We start from the raw sequence: 25361 nt of genomic DNA on the forward strand, positions 1-25361 counted from the left end.
TGATTCTTCCACCGTACTCTGGAATCCTCTTTCCTTATCAATTTTCTCCACCTTCCACATGCTCTCTCTTTGTAGAATGCTCTGTCTACCTTCTGTCTTAAGGAAAACCTGGGTCTCCCCTTACAATGTTACTTTTTTTTCTTGTTTCTTCTGTTTTGTTTTGTTTGTTTGTTTGTTTGTTTGTTTTGCTGTACGCAGGCCTCTCACTGTTGTGGCCTCTCCCGCTGCGGAGCACAGGCTCCGGACGCGCAGGCTCAGCGGCCATGGCTCACGGGCCCAGCCGCTCCGCGGCATGTGGGATCTTCCTGGACCAGGGCACGAACCCGTGTCCCCTGCATCAGCAGGCGGGCTCTCAACCACTGCGCCACCAGGGAAACCCTCTTCAATTTTTTTTTTTTTTTTTTTGCGGTATGTGGGCCTCTCACTGTTGTGGCCTCTCCCATTGTGGAGCACAGGCTCCGGACGCGCAGGCTCAGCGGCCATGGCTCACGGGCCCAGCCGCTCCGCGGCATGTGGGATCTTCCCGGACCGGGGCATGAACCCGTGTCCCCTGCATCGGCAGGTGGACTCTCAACCACTGTGCCACCAGGGAAGCCCACCTCTTCTGTTTTTGAGGCGATTCATTTCTCCCACGTGAAAGCATCCTGTTGGGTGATTGTGGTGGTGATGGAATTCTGTCTCCCTACCACCTCTTTCATACTTTTAAAAAGCCCAAGCTTGTCTTCATCCTTCACGTCCTTCTTACTGTCAAACTTGCTACTTGTCTTTCGACTTCCAGCTCCACGTGGTTTTCATTTTCCCCCATTTTCCACTCCTTCTCCAGCACTTTGCCCTGGGCCAGCCACCATGCTGGGATTTACATATAGTAATTTTTTGAATTAGATATCATCATTCTCAAAGGTACAGAAAGGTTAGGTAACCAACGTCGCAAAGTGAGAAAACCATAGGTGAACCGCTAACCGAGGAAGTTTGTCTCCAGAGTCTATATTCATTCTCAGAGTCTATACTTGCCATGCTGTTTTTCCCTAGTCATGTGTTTAATGGTGTGTGCAGTGGTATTTATTGGAGTATACTGGAAACCGTTTAGATGTCTAGCAGTAGGGGGATTGGTTAAATTATGACACATCCAAACTAGGGAGTACTCTGCAGGTATTAAAGAGAGTGAGGGAGCAATGTGTACTATGTATAAAAAATATTCAAGATACATTAACAGAAAAAAGCAAGATGCAGAATATTTATTATGCATATGTGGGAACAGAATCTGGCGCGTCTGTGCCTGCAGCACTAGACCAGGCAGAACCCCTGAAGCCACCAGGATTTGGGTTTCTCAAGTCATTTTGTAAGCTGACCGCTCTGGTTGCCAGCAGCAGGCAGGCACTGCTTCCCATCTGAGAATTTGCTTCTCATAGTATGCAGTTTTCTGTTTCAGAAGGAAGACAGCCAGGTGTGGTACATGATGTGTGATTCTGAAGTCAGATAGCACTTGGTTCCTTGGTTCTAGGTTCCTCGGTTATTAAATATGTGGTCTTGGGCAAGTCACTTAACTTTTCTGAGCCTCAGCTTTTATAACTTTAAAATGCGGATGATGCTCACCTGGCAGAATTGTGACTTTTGAGATACTTATTAATTCATTCAACAAATATTTGTTCAGCATCTACTATATGCCAGGCACTGTTTTAGGCACTAAGGATATGGCAGCAAATAACTTTGAAAGTTCTGCCCTCATTTCGCTTACATTCTGGTGGGAATAAAAGCACTCAGAGAATAAGTCATAGACAAAAAGTGATGCAGAGAAAAAAAGAAAAAGAATGAAGGGTGAATGGGGCGCCAGTGGTGGGCTGGTTAGAGAAGCCCTCACTAACAGACCTGCTTCGAGCCAAGGCTTGTGAAGCTGAGGGCATACCTGGACATCTGGAGTGAGAGCCTTCTAAGCAGAGGGGACGTGAACTATAAATGTCTTAGGCGGGAGTGAGCCTGCCTGCTTGAGAACAGCAAGGATGTCAGTGATGTGCAGGGAGACGAGGAGAGAGGAGGAGAGAGAAGAATCAGGAACAACAGCAAGCCTTTGCCGGCTACTGCAAAGTTTTGGTTTTTCTGTTGCATGTAATATATCTGGCACATTGAGGATGCTCGACAAATAGTAACCATGATGATGAGGATGTTACCGTGATGCTCTGCTCTTTTGGTTGAAGAAAGATAGATGGGGTGACATTTAGGATTCTTTTAAGTACCCCTCCTTTATACCCCTGGAACAACAGCATAGTAGAATAGAAAGAGCACTTGAAAGACCAGAGACCCGATGTTAAATCCAAGTTCCTCTGTTGACCCTCACTGAAGGCAAACATACGCATCTATCCAACAGAGGGTGATAATTCCTGCTCTGCCGACCTCCTAGGGTTGACGTGAAGAATGAAATAAGTAAACTTATATAAGTACTTTGTAAACTGTAGACTAAAAATACGCGTGAAGCATAAAGGCTGTGTTTACTGAATTATTATTGGAACCTGGAAACCATCTAGTCCAGCTTCTAGAGTTTCCTTGTCTGTGTGAATGTTTCTAGAAATGGGGTGCACACTGGTGGAAAGGACTGCAGAGCCATACCTTTCTCGGTTTGGGTTCTGTTACAGTTAGCAGCCTGCGTGTAGATTAGCTCCTTGCAAGTTGTGTCCCATTGCCGCCACAAGGCACACCTGTACTACCAGCAGCTTGAGGCTGAATCTTTGTGCTGAATCTACCAGTCTTCTGAATTTTAACCTAAATTAAGGCTCATCATGATAAGGTTTTTTTGTGGGTTTTTTTTTTGTTTTTTTTTTGCGGTACGCAGGCCTCTCACTGTTGTGGCCTCTCCCGTTGCGGAGCACAGGCTCTGGACGCGCAGGCCCAGCGGCCACGGCTCACGGGCCCAGCCGCTCCGCGGCATGTGGGATCTTCCCGGACCGGGGCACGAACCCGCATCCCCTGCATCAGCAGGTGGACTCTCAACCACTGCGCCACCAGGGAAGCCCCATGATAAGGTATTGAACTGGATCAGGAAAGTAAATTTAAAGAGCTTTATTATCTAAAAATGAGGTGATGAAAGGGGCAAACAGATAACTAGAGTGGGAAGGTTATTACTGTCATGGCTATGCTGTGCCCGAGCTCTAAGCTATGCTTGGGTTGAGTTCCCTGGTGACTGGGTGGGACCAGAATGCGGAGTCTGTGTGCTGAACTGTAATTGTGGGAGAGCAAAGAGCACCAGTGACCCCCCAAACTCTTAGAAACTCTCAGAAAAGGAATTAAATATGGGTCTGAATGTGAGAGCCCAGTAGGTTGGCACTGCCCAGCATATTTTTGAAATCTGTTCCTTGTGAATTCAGCTTATTTTGTACACAGTTGCATTTCCCACCCATTCCTCCAGAGGCCCCCAAAGTTCAGAAGCAGTTCTAGGGGAGCTGAGCAGATGGGCTTCTGAACCTCATTTGACAAGGAAACGTTAACCAATAATATTTGAGTTTTTATTTGTGGAAGGAATTGTTATTCTGTTTTAGAGCTGCCTCTTCTTTCCTACGGCTTTTTTCAGCTTTCAACCTCTACCCAAAGGATAAAGAACAATGTTTTCTTGTCAGGGTAGTGACTAGTGATGCTGGAACAGAAGGCCCCAGGGACTGTGGCTGAGTGATTGCTAAAGTTCTTTGTGCATACTCATCAATAAAAATGTTGTCTACATCTTCAGTATGTGCATATTTATGTATAAATATATAAATACATACAATTTTATTAATATGTAACTGGTAAAATGGGCCCTCCCAAATAGAAGATTAAAAAGAATGAGGAAAAAAAAACAATAGAGGTTCTGTTTCTTTCTTTCTGTACTCTGAGGAGGGTCTCTTTGGAAGCTGCTGCTTCAGAAGATGGCTTTTCCTTGAAATTGGATTTGAGGAAAGAGCAAAGATTGATTTGGGATTGTTTTGGCTGCAGGCATCTTTCTAATTCCAGTTGTCATCTTGAAGCTTCAATGAGGTGTAGGTTATACAGGGAAAGGCAGGACCTGGCCATCAGTGGGAGAGTGCCTTTATGTGGAAGGCTTACTGCCCTCACTTTATTGGTGTTTCAATGTAGATTGTACCGGGCACAGTACCAGGAGATAACAAGGGGAGTGAGACACGTCTTAAGTCCCCACCTCAGGAAGCTCATCTTCTAGGGCAGACTCTGGTGCGTGGTGTAGGCTGAAGTGGACTAAGACTTGGCATAGTGCCTGGGCCTGCTGCCAAAGTGCTTACTCTAGCATCCCCAGCCTGACCTGCAGTGAGCTGTTGGGAGGAGGGAGACAGAAGAAAGCACCTGGCTGAGGGTGTGTGTAGTATTCAAAAGGGAATTTGGTGGGAAAGAATTTGGTGTGGTTTTATCTGGACTCTCCTAAGACCCCTTCCCTGTCCCCCAGTCTGTGCAGCCGTAGATAGAATTGAGCCATGAGCACCCACATGGGTCCACATCTTGTTCCTGGGTGACCCAGATAGCATTACATTATTATTTACCTGGTAACTGTCACATATATGGGGCTCCAGAGTACACTCAAATGCTATGAAACCCCAATTCTAAAAGTCAGTCTGTTTTTGAACTTCATAATAATCAAAAGAGAAGTTGCTTCATGAATCAATTTTAAAGTAATCAAGCCATTCCATGATAGAGGGTTACATATAGACTTTACAGAGCTCAAGAGTCATATAATTTCATGGAATTATTTACAAATAAGGCAGACTAATCAAAGAAGTATATTCACTTAATAGAAAACTAGAAGGGGACTCCCCTGGTGGTCCAGTGGTTAAAAATCCACCCTCTAATGCAGGGGACGCGGGTTCAATCCCTGGTCGGGGAACTAAGATCCCACGTGCCACAGTGCAACTAAGCCCGCACGCTGCAACTACTGAGCCCGTGCACTCTAGACCCCGCGTGCCACAACTAGAGAGAAGGCTGCACGCTGCAGCGAAGATCCCGCGTGCCGCAGCTAAGACCTGACACAGCCAAATAAGTAAAATAAGTAAATAAATAAATAAATAAGAACAGTAGAAGACAACTACCCTAGTGTTTGCCCACTGTGTACCAGGCGTTGCTGCCTTCCAGAGCTAAGGCCAAGGTGTCTACATTGTACTTAATCTTAGGCAGGTATGATTTGACCTTTTACTTCCCCAGATACCAAGCAGTCATAATCTGATCTGACAGAAATTATGTTGAGATTTGAAAAAAATCTAGTTAGTTTATTTAAAGGCAATATTGTTTTCTGTTTTGAAGATACTGTATCTCAGTTCCCATTGCAGAAGCACCCTGAACATACTTCCAGGCATAATCTCCCAACATGCGGGTGCCTTTATGTGAAGGGGATGCTTAGCCAGTGTGGGAGGAAGGAGGGAATAGAGCTGAGTGACTATTGGCACAAGAGCCTAGGCTGTAAGATTAGAAATACCTATTTCTCTGATGAAGCCAGCCTGAATGCAAGAGAGATCACAAGAGGACAGCAAATGAGGATGTGAAAGCAGTTTCTTCTGATGTTAGCTGTAATGTTGGAACAGCTCTGGTGTTGCCTGGTGGAAGCATGTGTTTAGCTTAGGTTGGGCACATGATAGCCGATGAACTTAGATGTGCTCTGCAAGATAAGCCTCTCCTCACCTCTGTTTGAACTTACTCTGTCTTTCCTTGTCATAAGAATAGAGTTGAAATGTGCCCTGGGTTTGGGTCTCTCTGTTCTTGTATCCCTTTGTAAAGAGATACCACTTAATCTCTTAAGAGATTCTGCAATAAACAACATCAAAATTTAGAAACTTGGGGGCTTCCCTGGTGGCGCAGTGGTTGAGAATCTGCCTGCTAATGCAGGGGACACAGGTTCGAGCCCTGGTCTGGGAAGATCCCACATGCCGTGGAGCAACTAGGCCCGTGAGCCACAACTACTGAGCCTGCGCGTCTGGAGCCTGTGCTCTGCAAGAAGAGAAGCCGCGATAGTGAGAGGCCCGCGCACCGCGATGAAGAGTGGCCCCCGCTTGCCACAACTAGAGAAAGCCCTTGCACAGAACCGAAGACCCAACACAGCCAAAAATAAATAAATAAACAAATGTGGGGTTTAAAAAAAATAATAAAGGTTGGCCCAGTTTAAAAAAAAAAAAATTTAGGAACTTGGGCCATTGGATAATTTCCCTTACTGGAGAAATTAGAAAAGAAGCTCTAGGGGAAGCCTAGAACAAATTATCTGTAGCGAAAATCCAGTTTTATTTGTTTCCCCAATCCACTGCAGAGCAATCTCTTTTGCCAAATACAAATTACTGGAAAAATTAAAAGAAAAAAAACCAATAAATTCAAGCCCAAATTTTAGATTCAACAGAGTTAAAATTACTCTGTGGAATTGCTATAAAATTCCTAAATGTTTTTTCTCATTTCTGTACTTACTGTGACCAGGGCTTACATTGGACTGCAGACCAGATGTTGAGTTTAGTAAGATATAGGGAATGAATAATTTCAGATGGGACTTGCAAAGACACTTAGATACAAAGTACTGTAAGCAAGTTCATCAGGGCATAAACTTTGGAAATAGCTACAAGGCCCTATACTAAGTTGCTCATCTGTGTTAATTTTTTAGAAGCTGGAGGGTATAGCAATGATCAAGACAGAAAAAGTCCCTTTTCTCAGAGTGAGATAGGGATAGAAAATAAGCATAAATACTTGGAAATTATTCATAGTAATAAATAATAGAAAATAAACAGTAATGAGATAGATAGTGGAAGGGGAATGGGACTATTTTAAGTATACTAGTGTAAGAAGTCTCCCTGAGGAAGTTACATTTATGCATATATCTGAAATGATAAGGAGACCTGCAGGAAGAACATTTTAGGCAGAGGACAGCAAATGCAAAGGCCCTGAGGCAGAGGTATCTGACACTACAAAGATAGAAAGGAGCTAGTGAAGAGAGCAGTATTGAAAGTAAGTCGATGTGGCCAAAGTCAACCTTGGGCATCATGTCATGTGATACTGAACAAAAGAAGAATAAATTATGGAAGTGTAGATAAGGAAAGTGGTGTCATGGGTAGCCCAAAGGTGAAGTTGTGGGAACAGGTGAGTTGGGTTGCAGCTGGGGAACATGCAAGACCAAGGAAAATCAGAAATATCATCCAGTGTCCTGGTGTATGGAGAGGGGGGGAAGAGGGGCCTATTTCTGTGTGCAGAAGACGATGGATGAGGACCCTGGGAGGAATGGGCTTTGGAGAAAAGGGCTTGGCCTCACAGGCAATAAGGAAGGCATTGAAGGGAGCAGAGGTTGGTACCTGGAGTGGGGGTGTAGAGACAGTGTTGGGTGGGTTTTGTCACATTGAATGCAACAAACACTCTGAAATCACCTTGGCATTCAAACGACTTGGAGATTATAACAGAGTGCAGCACATTCATGTTTGAATAACTGACTTCCTGTAATAGGAAAAGGAGTTCTTTGATTGTTAAGTGATTTAAGTTTGTCTTCTGAAGATTGCACCTCTTATTATACTTTCTTTCCTGCTCTCCATCCACCCAGCTCTTTTATCTAAGATTTAAAGGACACTTTTTTAAAAAGTGATAATTGGATACAGTAAGGTTTTTAACAAAACAGACCAACTTGACAAACTATTTAGGAACAAGATACTACTGTGTACCATCCCAGCCAAACCTGGGGTTACATTTAAAGCAGGTCAATCCCTGGTCGGGGGGGGAATATATATATATATATAAAATTTGGGGTCAACTAACTGCAAAAAAGGAAGTGATGCCCATGAGTTCAAATTTCAACTGCAGTTTATTTTCTGACATTTAGAAAAGTAGGGTGAATTTATAAGTTTTGCAGTGTCCAGGTAGTTTCAAAAGCACCAGTTCTTTTTGAGATTGGAATTTTGCCCACCTTGTTACTAAGGTGCAGGCTCAAATGAAGGTCTGAGTGAAGGATCCTACTTTAATTGATTTAGACTAAAAAATATTTGTGTGTATATACAGAGGTATCCTAAGAATAATATGCTCATAAGCTGTTAGAACTAAAAGGACACAAATAAAATTTGCCCCTTTGATTCTTTAACAGAAGAAGAAATGGAGGTGTTATAACTTGCCCAAGGTCACACAGGTAGTTAAGAGCAGAGCTGAGACTAGAGCTGGGACTAGCCTAGTGATGTTTAGCACTTACTGCTTTTATCATGTGACTCCTTAGCCTTTCATATTCCAAATGCTAAAGCTAGGTTGTAAAGTAACATATTTTCTTCTAGTATTAAATTTATAGAAGTAGATATAAATTCCTGATTAAATCTCCTTTCTGGGTAGTGTATGTGCAGATTTGATTATTCTGTCTCTGAAAATATTTCAACAACTAACTGAATTGGGAAGTGTCTCACATTTGATGTTTTGTTTTGGCATTTAGGTTTTCCTAGAACATTAGTTCAGGCCAAAGCCTTGGACAAAATATGTGACCTGGACCTAGTGATCACTTTGAACATTCCATTTGAGACGCTCAAAGATCGTCTCAGCCGACGCTGGATTCACCCTCCTAGTGGGAGGGTATATAACCTGGACTTCAACCCGCCTCATGTACATGTAAGAATATACAAAATACTTTCGCATATTGACAAGAAAGGTAAAACATTTCAGTTGAAAAGCAGGGGAACGATATGAATAGGCTGTTCCAAAAAGAGCAATATATATAGCCAGCAAATATTTTTAAATTCTCATTAACTAGTAGTGAAGGGATGTAAATTAACGTTTACAACATTTATTGCTGGTTGGGATCTGGGAAAATGATACTCTTACCTGTATTAGGTATATGAAATATTAACAGTCTTTTAGAAGAGCAACTGAGCAACCTACATTAAAACTTCTAAATACATATTTCACTCAATCCACTTCTGGGAGTACAGTCTATGGAAATGTAAGCACTTTCAGGTCAGGTCATGTACATGATGAGGCTTATTTCCATGTTGTTTGTAGTGGGAAAAATAAAACAAAACTTGAAAACAGAACAAATATTCATCTATGTGGATGATTAAATAAATTTGAGAATATCCACATTTTGGAAAATCATGTATAAGGTTAAAAAAAAAAGAGACATAGTAGTACATTCTTTGGCCCGGAGAAATATTTCTCCTGGGTATTGTTGAATGAGAAAAACAAATAGCAGAATGATTACATTTTTCTAAAACCGTGACCGCCCTTCTTCTTCTTCTTCTTCTTTTTTTTTTTTTTTTGGCTTGCGCTGCACGGCTTGTGGGATCTTAGTTCCCCAAACAGAGATTGAATCCACCCCTCAGCAGTGAAAGCACAGAGTCCTAACCACTGGACTGCCAGGGAATTCCCTATGACCACCGTTCTTTATGTATATCTGTTTACGTGTCTGTAAGCGCTCTCTAGCTTCATAGGAGTAGTGATAAAGATATAAAGGAACTATCCTAGGCTGGCCAATAGTTGAGGCTGGGACAGAATAAGGAACAGGGTTAGAGTGAGTGGGGTCATGTGAGTGGTGGGAGTGCGGAGGAGGGACTAGGCAAGACTAAAGGCATGAAAGATTGCCCTTAAGAAGAAGTTCAAAATATAACATCTATGCATCTGCATAAGATTAAATACATGTAAAGGTATATGTTTAAAGAAACTTTTGACAAATTCATTTAAAGAGTAACTGTTCTTTCTGTTAAAGACATGAATTAGTTCAATCTGATAATTCTTCAGTTATTTGGTGGTAGATACTATTACTTGTTCTTATCCAAATGTGGAAGGGGTGGCTATTGTGTCTTATTGGGTTCATGTTTATGGAATAGGCTAGACTTGAATATAGATAGAGTCAGTAATAACTATAGAAAACTACTTCAAGGGGTTAAGTATGCCTTCCTAGCTCTGTAAGTCTTCATTAAGTCCTGATGAGTCTTTTTCATTTGGGCTAAGCACTGGTCTCCTTTTCAAGTTTTCTTTTTAAAATGTAAGTAGTTCTGGAAGTCCTTTATTAGAACCCTTCCTCCATTCCATCCCCAAAAGCTAGTATGGGGAAAAAAATGTATAGGGAGGAAAATAGGGTTCTGAACATGCATTGGAGTCTAACACAAAAGCTTCATATTTTGGCTCTGCCTAGACCTGCTGATGCAGACTCTCCCAAAATTTGAGAAGCTTGAACACTGAGTTGCTTTCCAAAGACTGGGTATCCCTAAGAGAACACCTGCAATTACAGTGCTATTTCCAAAGATAGCAGTAAAAGTGCTGCTCTGGCCTAAGTCAACCAGCTGTTGTGGCCAAGCTGCCCCAGGAGAGATGCTGATGTCCTATTCTGCTCTTTCTGGAAGCAGTTGTTGTTATCTCCTGATACTCTGAAGCCCTAGAAATGGCTTCTGAACTTTGCAGCAGTAAGTAAAATAAAAGAGAGGGAACTATAGGTGACGTACAGCTTTCTCCCATGCCCATGTCTCATGTTTTGTTAGGGAAACAGCCCTGGAATACCCATGTGATAATTGTGGCTCACCAGTAAATCCTAAGTGTAAGTTAGGTACCTAAGGCCCTGAGCTATAATAAAATTTTAGTGCAATTCAAACTTACAGCCGGTTTCAGACTATCCCGTTGAGTTGCCTGAGCCTTTCGATTCTGCTTTAGCCTACCTTTTTTTTTACTGTTCATCACAAAACTTTAATATTGTCAAACTAAGACAAACATCCAGGAAGCAAGTATCTTTTGAATTCTAAGACAGTCCTAAGTGAAAACTCTGCTCCTAATACAAAATTTAACAATGAACCAGGCTGTCATTTAGCTCCTTTACAAATAAACAGGATACTCAGGTGAAAAATAGACTACTGTTGATAGCAATCAGTATTACAACAAAAGGAGATGAGTTTCCTGTAGTTTCCAGGTGTCTTCATGATTAAAATAAATGACTCCTTCAGGCACATGAAATCCCAGTTTTAGTTTTTCTCCTGCTCTAGGATCCTTCCCCATGTTGCTGTCTCCCAGGAAGCCATGGTAAGGCTGTCTCTCCAGCAGGCTGTGGGTTGTTGGCCTTGGAGGACACGCATTCATCTCTCCCCATGGTGTCCCGAATGTTCTGCTCCTGGGGCTGGGTCAGCTGCTGGGGCTTATCCGTAGGAAGATCCAACTCTTGTGGCATCTCTGCCTCAGCCTCATGGAATAGCAGCTTACCCTGAAGGGTGTGTAGCAGGTGGAGGAAGGTCTGGTGCCTCTGCAGCTTGTACTGCTCCTGCCCTGCCTGCTGCTTCAGGGTTCCAAGTTCCTGATATAGCTGTTCAAGCTCCTGCTGAGTTCCTGTCTGACGCTCCCTCACCTCTGAAGACACCACTGCCAGATGCTGCAGACGCTTCTCCTGTTGTAGCTGCCACTGCTTCTGGACTCTTCTGAGTTTTTCCATGGCCATTTGCTTCTTGGCCTGGAGTTGTTCAAGGGCCTCCCGGAGCTTGGCCTGCTTCCTTTGGGCCTCCTCCACCTTGGGCAGTGCCTGGGTCAGGGAACTTGTGATGGCCTCCACGTGCTCTTGGTAGGTGGCCTTCAGCTCTTTCCATTGCTCTTTGACTTCAGTTGCCTTCTGCCGGCTCGTGTCTTCAGAAGCCAAGGGGTTCAGGTCCTGGGCAGTGCCTTCCTGAACCGAGAAAGTCTACGGGAAGTCTGCTACTTGAAGCTGGCTGCAGAGGAGCTTGTCTTTCTTCCGGGAGTCCATCACAAACTCACCCAGGATCTGCACGGGCAGTTCTGCCTCCTCCTGAAGACCTATAGGCTCCAGGATGTCTGCCACCTTGGCCAGGGCCTCTCGGGCAGCAGCCTCCGCCTTAGTCTCTGCCGCCTCCATCTTTCCCCAAGCCACGCTTCAGCTCTAGCCTACCTTTTGACAGATTTATTTCTTGTTACTCTCTCCCCTGGTAGGCAATTCTCATGTGTCCATTTTGCTATTTGTAAGTAGGTGGTATGACTCCTGAAGTTAAAATATATTGAAAATCAAATTTTCTCAAATTGCAGTTTTTCAGTTCTCAGAATGTTTGTTCCTGATTTTCATGGGTATAATGACTCATGCCTATTCTCCCTTCAGATGCCATTATTTAATTTAGTAAAATAACCTGAGCAAGTTTAATCTCAGAAGAGCTACGTGACAGAATTTGAAAGCTAGCAGAGACAGGACTGAAATACCTCCTCCTCAATGAAGTGTTTTCCCTAAGTAAACTGTTTGGTTCTTTGAGATATTTATTTTCCGTATTATGAACTCAAGCTTTGGAAAGGCAGCTAGTTTTAGGAATATTTAGAGGGCTAGAGTGGCATTGTCTAATGGCTGTTTGGTGTTGGGGGAGACAGCATGGAATTTGGAACTGTGAGTTGAAGGTCTCATTTATCAGAACCACTGGAACATGTTTGGAAAGACCTGAGAAGTTAATAAAGATTTAACGTCAGCTCTTACGAAAACAGCTTAACATATTGTTATGAACGCTATTTCTTTTTCAACTACCTTCACCATTACTATTGTACCCCAGGCCTAAATCATCACGGGGTAGGAATCAAAGGTGAATATATGGTTTTGCCCAGGAAAGTTTTATTTCACCTGTGGAATAGCCCAACCGTTGGCCATACTAACTGGTTTCTCTGGTATTTGTAGGGGATCGATGACATCACTGGTGAGCCATTGGTACAGCAGGAGGATGACAAACCTGAAGCAGTTGCTGCCAGACTAAGACAGTACAAGGATGTGGCAAAACCAGTCATTGAATTATACAAGTGAGTGTGCTTCAGTGTTTCCATGGCAGGTGGCCAGCCAGCAAGGTGTGGCTCTTCATGGGAAGGACATTGGGCTGCAGTGGGGTAGTATTTCTTTAAGCTTGATAAACCCAAAAGGCCCAGTACCTGTCAGATGAAAGGCAGATGAAATGCTGGCATTGTACGTGGGAGAGAATGCCTAGTACTTTTATGCTGAGACTCTTATAAGGACCAAAACCTGATCATCTCTGTGTGCTTGACTGTAAAACTGCATCTAGACTTTTCAGTTTTCTCTTAAGGGACTGAAATAATGACTTACATTTTGATACTCCCATATGTAAATATCTGACTTGGATAGAAGATTAGAAGAGACTTTGGGCCCCCACATGTCTGGAGGGTGTTTAAACAAAGAAGAGCTAAAACTACAGACTGCAAATTCACATGGCCCCAGAGGCCAGGCACTTACTGGAAATGAGTGTCAAACCTGGTGGGGGCCTTGTCAAGCTGGGCTGTTGAGTGACAGTTGAACTGGACAGCTTCCTCTGTTTCTCCAGCCAGTTATCACCCCAGGGACACTCAGGCTCAGTGTGACCAGTGATCCCTGTTTTTCAAGAAGAGCAGAAATCAGGCTCTCTCTGTGGAAGAAAATCCCAATTTTTATTATTTTATTTTATTTTTTTATTTTTTTACACAACATTTACAGCTTTATTGATAGGGTATAGCCATTATGCAAAATTCAGCCATCATTATACAACCTCATTTCCCATCTAAAATAAATGCGAATATATTTTACTTTAAATGGGGCGTACTGGCAAAGTGCCAAGAATTAAAGACTAACTTTAAAGTCCTAATTTCATACTTCAAATATCACAAAAAGCAGTGATTCCCAAAACCATGAAAGCATAATGAAATAACTACACAGAGAAAAAGGACATTTAACTCATTTCATGCTTTCTTAATTTTATATAGTGAAAACGGACATATTTATAACTTCAGCATACTTCATAAAATCATTATGCATCAGAAACAAATATTTACAGAGAACATTTAACTTAAATTTCATAGTTGCTTATAAAAAGGCACTTGAAAGATTGACCTGTATAAAGAAATGAGTCTTGTCAAGAGATGGTAAACTATAAATATAAAATATACCACAACGTTAAAAACCTCATAGTGTTCTATAGGAAAATCTCTAAAGATAACTTAATCTTTCGGGGTAAAAAAGTATTTAGCATTACAGATTTAAAATGCAAATTTTATATATGAATTCAATAAGGAATACATTTAAACCCTAAATTGCCACATAATCATCATCTATTTTGTGGAAAACAATAAAAATTACGTACTTTATGAACATGTGTACATCAAAACCAAAAGGTTAATTTTTACTTTTTCCTTTATTGGCAACTTTGATGCATTTTTTAGGTTTTGGTTCCCAGAGCGCATTTTTTACAAATCTTGAAGCCACCCCGCATCCAGCTTGCCAGCGTCTTTCTCATCTGTATGTCCTTGACTCTGTTCATGTATACTCCGATTCTTTCTAATTCTTGCTTTACTGGATGTTCCTTAGGATTGATTCCCTGAGTTGCCAAATAAACCCAAAATACTGAATGTAATGTGTAAGTAGAAACTAAATCCACTTTTCGCTCGTTCAAATGGGTCCAACTTCTGCAACAACGCAACTCATTTCTAGACACAGACGTCACGGTCTTCAGCGTCTCATCCACAGCACCAGTGGAATTCTCAAACGTTGATAAATACCATGACTTTCTACAGGATAGTCTTCATTAATTTCTTCGCCTGCCATTATGACCAACTCGCGGGCCTTCCACTCCTGCCTACCTGAAAGCAGTCAGCGGCGGTGACATCAGTGGTGCACCGTCTCTCCCCAGTTTTTATATTGGCAACAAGTTAAAAAAATTTTAACCGCATGGAAGCCAAACAAACCCTATAAGTGGACTGCATTCGGGACAGCAGTGTACAGCCTCTGCTATAATCAGTTTCTGACCTTGCACCCCCCGAATAAGTTAGCAACCCTGTAGATATGACGTTGCTGATCATATTATTAGGACACCTCTTGTATTTCATGATCTATTGTTGTAAGTAATAAAGGTTTTAGAGTAGCAAGGATTGTCAGTGATTTGCTTTTTAATGGATATATTGAGGCAGATTTGGGGTTGTCCCTATAATGTTATTCTTGGATATGTTTTTATTTATTTTTTTAAGGTTTTTTTTGTTTTTTGATGTGGACCATTTTTAAAGTCTTTATTGACTTTGTTACAATATTGCTTCTGTTTTACGTTTTGGTTTTTGTGCCCCGAAGCATGTGGGATCTTAGCTCCCCGACCAGGGATCAAACCTGCACCCCCCTGCATTGGAAGGCGAAGTCTTAACCACTGGACCACCAGGGAAGTCCCCTTTAATATGGTTTGTTTTTTTTTTTTTTTTTTTGCGGTACACGGGCCTCTCACTGTTGTGGCCTCTCCCGTTGCAGAGCACAGGCTCCGGACGCACAGGCTCAGCGGCCATGGCTCACGGGCCCAGCCACTCCGCAGCATGTGGGATCTTCCCGGACCGGGGCACGAACCCGTGTCCCCTGCATCAGCAGGCAGACTCTCAACCACTGCGCCACCAGGGAAGCCCCCCTTTAATATGTTTTTAAAGGGGAGAAGAAAAGGTGGCACGATGGTCAGCTTGCCAGAATTACTAGGGGTGTTGATACATTTGTAGGGGCTGTTTTGGCGCTCAGTGATGTGTGATATAGACAATGAGATTGTGCTTACATTATGCCCAGGATCTTCTGCTCTAATATCATGTCAGAAGGAAACCTAAAATGCTTTGTATGTTGGACTTTGTTTTTCAGGAGCCGAGGAGTACTCCACCAATTTTCTGGAACGGAGACTAACAAAATCTGGCCCTATGTTTACACACTTTTCTCGAACAAGATCGCACCTATTCAGTCCAAAGAAGCCTACTGAGCCCTCCAGTGGAAGAACCAGGAAGATATGGTCATCCATTCAATTGTATGTGTAGTGTTGGTGCCATGTCCCAATTAGCAGCTGGCTGAGATAGCTTGCAGCATCTTTTCTAGTTTAAATGGTGAACTGCTATGAAAACTAATGAATAGAAAGAGTTAATGAAGAGGCTCTTCTCTGCCTTTCTAAAAGAGGGGCTACCTGCACATGTTTAAGATGTCCCTGCACATGTCTCAAGTCCTTCACAAGAAAGCAAGCAAGTACAGGCTGGATTTCCAGTGGTGTATAACCCAAGCTCTAGCTGATTTTCGACAGCCATGTTGTTGCCATAGCGGCCTTTTCACACGTGATGGTGGTGGTCCCTGGTTCTCCCCAGCCCCCAAAGGCTGTTGAACCATAGCACCAGGAGGCCTGAGAATGCCAAGGGCTGTAGCTGCCTTTGTCCCAGGTTCTCTGGTATGTGTCCTCCTGGTGACAGTGGGATTGAAGCTAAGCTCTCAGTGGTTGCTTCTCTGGCCTTGAGTCAGTCTCCACAATTCATTTTTTCTCTTAGGAATGACACCTTCTCTCTGCATCCATACTCCATAGAATCTCTCCTTTCCAGTCATCCTGGAATGAAAGGATTTGGCTTTTACTACTTTTATTAGACATCTGTTTTCTCCCTTCCTAGACTATTAAGTAATACAGATTGTTACTGCTTTTATCCCTCTCAAATTCCTTTCTAAGAGCTGAGAGCTAGGGGACTGTGTTGAATCTCTTTATGCACTAGGAACTGAGCTATGTGGAGGGTCTATTTAAACTGCTGGTCTGACTCTCATGGGTTGACACTGCTCCTTTCTTTTATTGTGGCAAAATAAAACCCTCAGAGTCTTTAGGGAACCCTGAAAAACTGGCAAATATTCACCTCCATAAATGTTAAAAGATCATATCATATCTTATGTATGGAAGTAAATAAGACCATATGGAATTACTGGACTAAATGAATAGTTTAGCTTTTTAGTCAAGACAAAAAAAATGTATTTTGAAAATGCTGCTAAATATTGATGCTGACAGTGTTTTTCTCCTGTGAGTGACCCAAGCATATTATAAATAGTTGGTGAAGGGAATGGAGCCTGTGGCGTTGAGGAAAACGTTGCACTAGCCATGCCTAGACTGATGATGACAGGTTTACGATTATGGGATTTGACAAAAATCGTAATTTTTTATTCTATTCCAAAGATGCTTTCTATAGGGTGGCCATTAAGTCTAGAGATATAGATCATACCATTTTGTCATTCACTGAAATGTAGTATCAGTAAACCATTTATTTAAGGATTTGCCTGGTTTCCAGACTTGGTGGCCATCTTTTATAATTCTTGCTCTCCTCTGGGAAGGACAATGAAATTTATTCCTGTTGCCTTAAAAATAGATATTCCTCTTCATGCATCGTGACTGTCCCCAGGGAGGGTCCTTTACTATTCCTGGGAGTGACTTTTGTCTAACTCTTCATACTGGTGAGAAAACAAAAGAAGCCTATTTCAGCATAGGTGGTGTTGAAACACATTATTTATCTTCCGAAGATGCCGCAGTGAATCCACAGTCAATTCACTGACCAGTGGATTCTGTATGGTAGCCGTACATCTTCCTTACAAATACTGCCCCCCACTCTTGCCAGTCTCTCTCCCTTTGTCCCTTCATGTGAATGTTCTTTGGCTACCTTAGTGGAAACACAGACCAGTTTCCTCCTTATCCTCTGAATCAAAGTGAAAGAAGATTATTTACTTTTTAGGTTTATGCATTTAAAATGCCCAGTTCAGGTATTTGAAACATCAGTGCATGACAGTGACTTTTTAGAAGACTTGTGTTTGAATGCCAGTTGATAGGGACAGGGTGAAAATCAGACATGCAGATACAGCTCAGGTTTCCTGGGGAATCGGGCAAAGAAAAACAAGTCTGCTATGAGGAAAATTGCTTCTGCCATAGAGACAATTTCCACAAAGTGGGAAGAGTAGAAAGTTAAGGATATTATATGGATCATTCAGAAGAGGAAAGTGTGTGCTTTTTTGGAAGCAGAAAAATCTTCAGACCTCTTTCTTCACTTCTTTCAATGTTTAGCAGATGTTCCAGTGTAACCACTGGCTTTGGAGTTTTTCAAAGAGGCATGGGAAACGGCCTAGGTGACCCCTGATTCCATATACTCTGCTCCTCCATCCTTCCCTCCCTTCTCCCTTCCAGCAAAATAGATGCTTAGTGCCAGTGTCAGAACCACTCAGTGTGTCTCAACGCTGTGCTGTTTCTGAGGTTGCCCTGCAGTTGAGGGCAATCACCTTTGCTAGGTGAGGCCAATAAAAGCCAAACACTGTTTCTGTGGGCTTTGAAAGATGATACTTGTTTCATGTTCAGTGGCCTAAAAAATCTGTTTCTGGTTTTCTTCAACAAAGTCTAGTTTTTCCTTCAGTGATTTTGTAAAAAAAATAAAATTTTCTTGAAAATATTTTGACAAAGGTCAAATTAAAGGGATATCGTTCTTTAGTTTTCCTTCTACTGCCACACATGAGGTTCCATTACAGTTAGGCAAAAAGAGTAGTTTGGCTGGTTTCTAAGATTCCTACGTGGCCCCACCTTTTGTGACTCTAGCCAGCTCTGCGTTCAGTTTGCTTTCCACTATCCTGACCGGCTTCCCGCTTACTTGGAACTTGAAAATATTGCCGTGTTTAATACACTCTAACACTAAAGCAAGCATATAATAGGTACCATTTATCGAAGGCCTACTGAGTGCTATGTACAGTTTTAGGACCTTTACAAACATCTCATTTACTCTTTCCAGCATCCTTTGAGATAGGCACGATTCCATGTTTATAAACAAAGAAGGCGAGGGTCAGAAAAGTAAAGCATCTTGCCCTGGCTCCTGCTGCCTGCGCACAGTGTAGTCAGGACTCAAAGCCAGGTTTTCCTGACTCTGCTCCTGGATGTTAACTACCTGCGTCCTGTCCCAAGCAAGGCAGGGCACTGAGCTGCTTGGTTTTGCTTATATTTCCAGGTGGCCTCATGTCAAAAATAGCAGAGTTCACTATGGTGACATTCAGCTCTGTATGGGACTGTTCCCTTTTTTTGTTGTTTGTTTTTTGACTTTTGCTTAAGCAAAGGAAGCTGCTAGAGGAGAGTCTGAGCCCTTGATCCTCCATAACTACTCATTTGTAAATAAAGTGAAAGGCTGTCAAAGTAGACCTGGGTCCAGGCTAATCTGTGGCAGAGGCAAGCTCAAGGTCTTCACCTACCCTTTCAGTGTCCATGGCATTGTGCCCCTGAAGGGACCTTTATGCCTGAGCCACCCCAGCCGTGGTGCTCACACACAGGCCTGGACTCCTGCGAATTCACAGACACTGCTCCCTTTGCTTCCCTGACATCAGAACAAATCCCTCCCTCACTCCCACCCCGAGACAAGGCCCTGATAGTAACTGATCTTCCCTAAAGGGCTAGCAGATGAACAGATGGTGACTGAGCCCCTAATATAGGGTCATCCTTGACTTTCATACTATCTTCCCTGTATGACATTACACATGAACATGATCCTGAATGCCACATCCACACCTTTGTCCGCCCTCTGATGTGGTGGCAGTGCTTGTCATGCACAGTTCTGGCAGAAATGGGCTATTGGCTTCCTGTCTCCCCTTCCTCCCACAGGGTCACTTCTGGCATCCTCCAGCAGCCCAGCTTCACCCAGGCTGTGCCCCTCTCTTCGGTAGGGAAGGGAAAAAGGTAAGCATAGGCATCGGTGACAGAGGATTCTTGGGAGAGAGGTGATGCTGTGGCCTTTTCTGCCATTACTAGGTTGTTGACAGGATAAATTTAGATAGAAAGATGCCTATATAAACCCATAAATAGGGCTTTTGTAAAATTTAGTTCACTGGGACCTGAGTTCAATATCTGACTTTGGCTCTTTGTTTAAAGAGGTCTTACCATCTGCTGGGGGTGGGGAGTGTCTTTGCCCAAATCATAAAGTCAGCAGATTTCCAAATATATGAAGGTATCAGCATATTCTTGGTAGTTACTGTTTATTGGTCCTCGGTGCTAAGTGTACTGCATCCATCGTGTAATTAAATCCTCCACAATGACCCTACGTAATAGATAGTATTATCTCAGTGATCTTGCCTCCTTGGATTTAAAAACTGAAATAATCCTGTCTACTTAACCTTTTCCTTTACCTATAGGGATTAATCAGGAAACTCAAAAAGGCCTTTTTTGTACGTTTCTGTAGTTTGAGCTCCCTGTTCTCATGAATAGGTAAAACAATATATTTGCTCCCACCTGGAATCCTTGCTTTTGGCTCTGGTGCTGAGACAGGAAATGGGCACTGGGTGGGTCCTGGTGGTAGTTGCACACTGTATGTACAGAGGGCATGTGTCTCATCTGTACTCTGCTGGGTCACAGGATCTCGGGAGGCATTCGTATCTACCTGATGAATTTCATTTCTTTTCATTTAATAGACGCTACCTTTTCTCACTGCAGTAGTTTTACCAGAAAGGCAATTCTGGTAAATAAGACAGAGGTGTATTCGTAGTATGAATTGCTTTCTCTCTATTCTCCTCCATTCTCAGTACTCCTTGTCTATTTGGTGTTTCAAAAGAAGAACCCAGTAGCAGAGACTTCTTTTAATAAGGGAATGTGGTCTGGTCATAAGTTATCGTCCCTTTCCATAAATAACTGACCCAGTCTGGTTTCCAGATGAAAAGTGTGCAAGACCCAGGTGTCGGGGAACCATGAAGCTGTACTTCAACTATGAGGAAAAATCTGCTTCCTGCATCTGTTGAGACATAATTGCAAGTGTTGAGAAACGCCGTACCTTATCTTTTAACAAATTGCACAGTTCTTGCCAAAATAAATGCCATTATCTGTATGCTTCAGGGAATTCCCTAAATTGGTGTGTGTGTGTGTGTGTGTGTGTGTGTGTGTGTGTGTGAGAGAGAGAGAGAGAGAGAGAGAGAATATTCATTCCTTCTTTGGTGATAATTAGGCTATTCCAGAAAGCACAGTGTTAATTCTTGAAATAAAAGATTTCCTGTTTAAACACATGTCAAAGAGCAGCGCACCTTAAAGATTCTCCCTGGGGTTGATGTGTGTCTAACTTCGTTTCATAAAACCTTTCTCTTCTTCATTTAAAGCTTTGGATATAAAGTCAGAAATGTGTTAAATAAAAACAATGTTTTGTGTTTAATTTAGAGAAGAATAAAGGGAAGAAAAACAAAAACTCAGTCTTTATGTAAGCTACAGGGTGTCAGGGCTTAGAGGGCTTTTCTAGTTTTATGAGAATTTATACTACTGATTTTTATATGTTCTTGTTTTTGAGATGCATAGATCTCGGGAAATTGTTGAGTTACAGAGACATTTCACTATGATCCCTCTCGAGCTTAAATCAGTTCTCTAACCTAATGACAACTCGTCTCTGGTTTACTGTCCTGTGAGATGTCAGCTCCATTTTCCCAGAAGTCACGTGTTTACGATGAGTCAGTGCTTTTCCTCAGTGTGAAAGTCGTCGGCCCTCTTGATTTCGGTGTATGTGCTTAATTCAAAGATTCTAAACCTGTAGTCTAATCTGTACATGCTCTCTTAACTGTTAATTGTGTTATTGATTTTATCTTGCTTGAAGATTGATTCATACTTTTTAATTTGATAGAAATAAAGGTTTTTTTTTTTTCCGCTTATAACTAGTGAGTTCCTTTAACATTTCTGTAGCTTTTTACACTTGGGAAAATACACATCTTCACAGAGATTCTCATTTATGCCACTGTGCAGCCACCCCCTCGTCAACAGTGTTTTCTACAATTTGTAGATGGGGAAAACAAGGAACATGGTGTTCGCTGGATAAGGTGACAGTTGGTGGCAGAGTGAGACCCTGAAACCAAGAGTTATGACCCCCAGTCTCATATTCTTGTCTGTTCATCATGTTGCCTTACTTTGTTTACCCTCAAGCTCCTTATTTTCCAGCACTTTATTAACATATTTTCATGGACCTTCTTTTTTTTTTTTTTTTGCGGTACACGGGCCTCTCACTGTTGTGGCCTCTCCCATTGTGGAGAACAGGCTCTGGACGCGCAGGCTTAGCGGCCATGGCTCACGGGCCCAGCCGCTGCGTGGCATGTGGGATCTTCCCGGACCGGGGCATGAACCCATGTCCCCTGCATCGGCAGGCGGACTCTCAACCACTGCACCACCGGGGAAGCCCCATGGACCTTCTTTAGTTTATTCTTAAAACAGCTGGATGATGTGAGCAGATCCCATCATCACATCCTACACAGATCACATCCTACAGATTAGGAGACTGGATCAGAATACGTGGAATACGTGACTCTAAGGTCCTAGAGTCCCGGCTTACTCAGCAGAAGCAGAACCCCCAGGCCTGTCTGGTGGGAGCTCAAGGCATGGAGGAAATACAGCCTCTGCAGGAGAAGCTCCCGGTGGCAGGGAGAGGGGAAAACGCCCTGGCTTCTCCCAACCTCATCTTCTCCTGTCTCCTAAAGGGGCCTTCCGTTAGCTGCAGCCGGTCAGAAGCCAGCTAACACAGGAGCCTGGGGAGTGCGTTCTCCAGGCTTCCATGGCCCTGAAAGGTGAACTGGACATGATGGCAATGTGGGATATCGTTTTAAAGTTCAAACCATTCACCTTTCAGGAGGATTTTACATCTCTGCCCCATTGGCTTCATGCTTGGGTATGTGATGTGCTTTAGCCACTGGGCTGTGAACAGAAATGAAGGTGCCGCTTCTGGGCAGAAGCCTTAGGAGCCAGAGCATGGGCACCCATCTCTGTAACGAGACTGGCAGCCTCATGGGGCTTTTCTTTTACCTGAATCCTGAGGTAGAGACTTGGAGCAGGGATGCAGCCAATCCATGATGGACGAGTAGTGTGCATGAAAAACCTTTATTTTTATAAGCCACTAAGATTTGGGTGGAGCTTGGTACCATAGCATAATTCATCCCAAGCTGACTGATAGAAATGTGTCCAAGATGAATATGTCATCCAGTTATAACTTTCTCTTATCAACACTATTAGGCTGTGGGGCTGCAAAGATGAATAAGACCCAGTTTTTGTCCTTGACTTCCTTACAGTCTCCTGGAGGGGATGGACACGATTCAATAACTACACGTAACTGTTGGAGTTAATCACTGGGTTACGCTTGACAGAATACAGGTGGAGTGACTCTTGGCTGGCTAAGTAGAGACCAAGGGAGAGTTAATATTTGAGCTGAGTGATGCAGGAAAGAGGGAACGCAGGCCAAGGGGATGGGATGTGTATCGAAGTATAAGCATGTAAGCCAGGTGGAGGCAAGGAGATGAAGGTAAGATCAAGTTGTATTGACCTGGTCTTAAAATTTGCAATAGACAGTACAGACTCTGCTGGGAAGTGACTTATCCGATTTGCATGATAAAATTGTAATTATACTACAGGTCTGAACTAAGATGTAGGGTTCACCAAAAAGGAATGGTTGGATTATAACGAATGCCTCCAGAGGAGAGTTAAATGCCTCCAAGGGAGAAGTCGGGAACAAAAATGAGTGAAACGAGAGTGAGGGGAGGTGGTGTGGGGGACACTGCTTTTGCTGAAAGGGGAGCCACTGTGTGAAACCTTTTTTTTAAATTAATTTTTATTGGAGTAGAGTTGCCTTACAATGTCGTGTTAGCTCCTACTGCACAGCAAAATGAATCAGCCATATATTCCCTTGAAATCTTATTTTTAAATGTTGGCAATTTAAACGTTAGAAAGCATTGCACGGGCCAAACAGCATATCATTTTAAGCTGGTGTGGGACTGCTGGATCAGAGGCACTCAGGAGGTAGGAATGAGGGTCTTAGTCTAGATATCTATGAAGTGAGGGGGTTGGATATGTAAGGGTAAGGCACTATGAAGGGGACGATTTTCTAATTTTGATGACCAAAAGAAATGCATAGTTATATAGAATTTTGCTTTATCAGAGAACACCACCTGCTTAAATAAATCACTTGAGTTTTTTCTCCCAGAGTTCAGCTGGGTATGATTTTCCCCATATTTTCCCCATATATTTTCCCCGTTTCAGCCACTGAATATGTAAGCAACCAATAATTAAATGAAAACCATACCCATACTTGAGGGAACCTTCCTAAACTAGTTATGTTGTATATGCATTTTATATATGTGTGTGTAAATAAAATTATATATGTATATGTGTGTACATATATGCCTATGTTACAGAAGATAACATTTACAGTTTACTGAAGGTTTACTCTGCGGTGACAGGCAATGGGCCAAGCATTGTATACCAGTTATAGATGATGAACCTCAGGCTTAGAGAAATTAAATAATTTGCTCAAGACCACCTACTCAGTAAGTAGTAGAATGAAGACTTCACCTCCAGTGCTCCCTTATGATTATTCAGCTGTTCTTCCTCATTCTGACCCTTACTACCCAAAGACCCAGAAGGACCACAATTAAAGGGCCTGCAGTCAAGGCATCTTTGGCCTTGGGCAGGACTTGCAGGAGTCAGGGTGGAGAGCCTTGCCACTTGGAGGTGACTAGGGCCTGAGCAGCGTTGAGTTTCTCCTGTGACCAGCTTTTCTCCTAGTCAGGATCCTAGCGCCAGTCCCTTTAACAAGGCAAGAAGACCTCCCATGGAGAGATTAGGTCTCACATCCCATCAGGCGTTGCCATCTTGCACCCCCCATTCTAAGTCCATGCACCCTGAGAAAATGATTCCCTGCTGAGGAGGAATCAGGGATACAAAAAGGAATGGGCTATATCCAGATTAGTCAAGACAGATCAGCCACTCTCTTCACAGTAATGGCCCAAATACACTGACCACTCTAGATCCACTATGTTATATTCCATCAACCACCCTGGGTGCACTGACCATCTCAGACTACTCTGGACATGTTGACCTCCAAAATGTACCCTGGGCACATTGATCATATGCACTCAGCACAGTATGGAAGCCTTCTATCAGCCCAGCAGGGTCAGGGAGAAGCGGGTACAGGCTAACATTGCTTAAAGACCTGACTGAACCATCTTCCATATTTTATCTGTATATAAAAAAAAAAAAAAACTGCTGTTTCCCCCATATGAAGCCAATAAAACAGCCCAATTATTTAGTGTTCATATGAAAACCTTACCTAAAAATTTATAAATGTTGGTATTTATCAATAGAGGTTAGATGGTGAGGGCTCTTTGAAGATGACATGCCTCAATCTTACTGTTTCTACATGTCTTCCCCAAACTATAGAGATCAAGGAAAGCAAACAAAATCACAATTAACTCACCGCATAACACAATTAAATCTACCACATAACCAGGAAACAGAAGACTGCGAACTCTCATTGCATTTGAGTGGAGAAATAAATATCTGTAATTAGTAGCATGGAGCCCATGTGGAAATGGAGAGTGAGGCAGGGATTATTTGGAAAAAGGAGAGTGCAGTGGCATCCCAGAGAGTCCCACACTAAGTGGAAAAATACTGAGAACAGCCATGCTGGATTAGAGACCTCACTAATGGGGGAAGGAAGGGGCTTGAAGGTACATGGGGCTAAATGTTTCTAAACATGTATGAAGAGGTGTAGCTTCTGGGAGAGAACAAGGAGCTTGGAAGGAGGAGATATCTCTTGGAGAGTTAGTGACAAAGAGGGAAGAATAAAGAAGTTGGTGGAAATTAAGTTTTTCTAAACTCTCCCTAATCATCCTCCCTTATCCC

The 25361-nt window shown here is 42.7% G+C and overlaps 1 protein-coding gene and 2 pseudogenes across 4 annotated transcripts in view; 1 reads left to right on the top strand and 2 right to left on the bottom strand.

The window, feature by feature from the left end:
- AK4 (adenylate kinase 4) overlaps positions 1 to 21355 on the top strand; it is a 77709-nt gene extending 56354 nt beyond the window's left edge. For all 4 annotated transcript variants that reach the window (XM_067726442.1, XM_067726440.1, XM_067726441.1 and 1 more), the window contains 3 exons: positions 8396 to 8568; positions 12599 to 12717; positions 15560 to 21355. In XM_067726442.1, coding sequence (XP_067582543.1) covers positions 8396 to 8568; positions 12599 to 12717; positions 15560 to 15674 — 407 coding nt within the window. In that variant the 3' untranslated portion in view covers positions 15675 to 21355. The remainder of the gene's footprint in view (positions 1 to 8395; positions 8569 to 12598; positions 12718 to 15559) is intronic.
- Positions 10925 to 11828, bottom strand: LOC137218826 (ZW10 interactor pseudogene; annotated as a pseudogene).
- LOC137210641 (nuclear nucleic acid-binding protein C1D pseudogene) lies at positions 14003 to 14503 on the bottom strand (annotated as a pseudogene).
- Positions 21356 to 25361: the final 4006 nt, after the last annotated feature.

The sequence above is a fragment of the Pseudorca crassidens genome, chromosome 2 (assembly GCF_039906515.1).
Source record: "Pseudorca crassidens isolate mPseCra1 chromosome 2, mPseCra1.hap1, whole genome shotgun sequence".
In the NCBI taxonomy this organism is placed as follows: Eukaryota; Metazoa; Chordata; class Mammalia; order Artiodactyla; family Delphinidae; genus Pseudorca; species Pseudorca crassidens.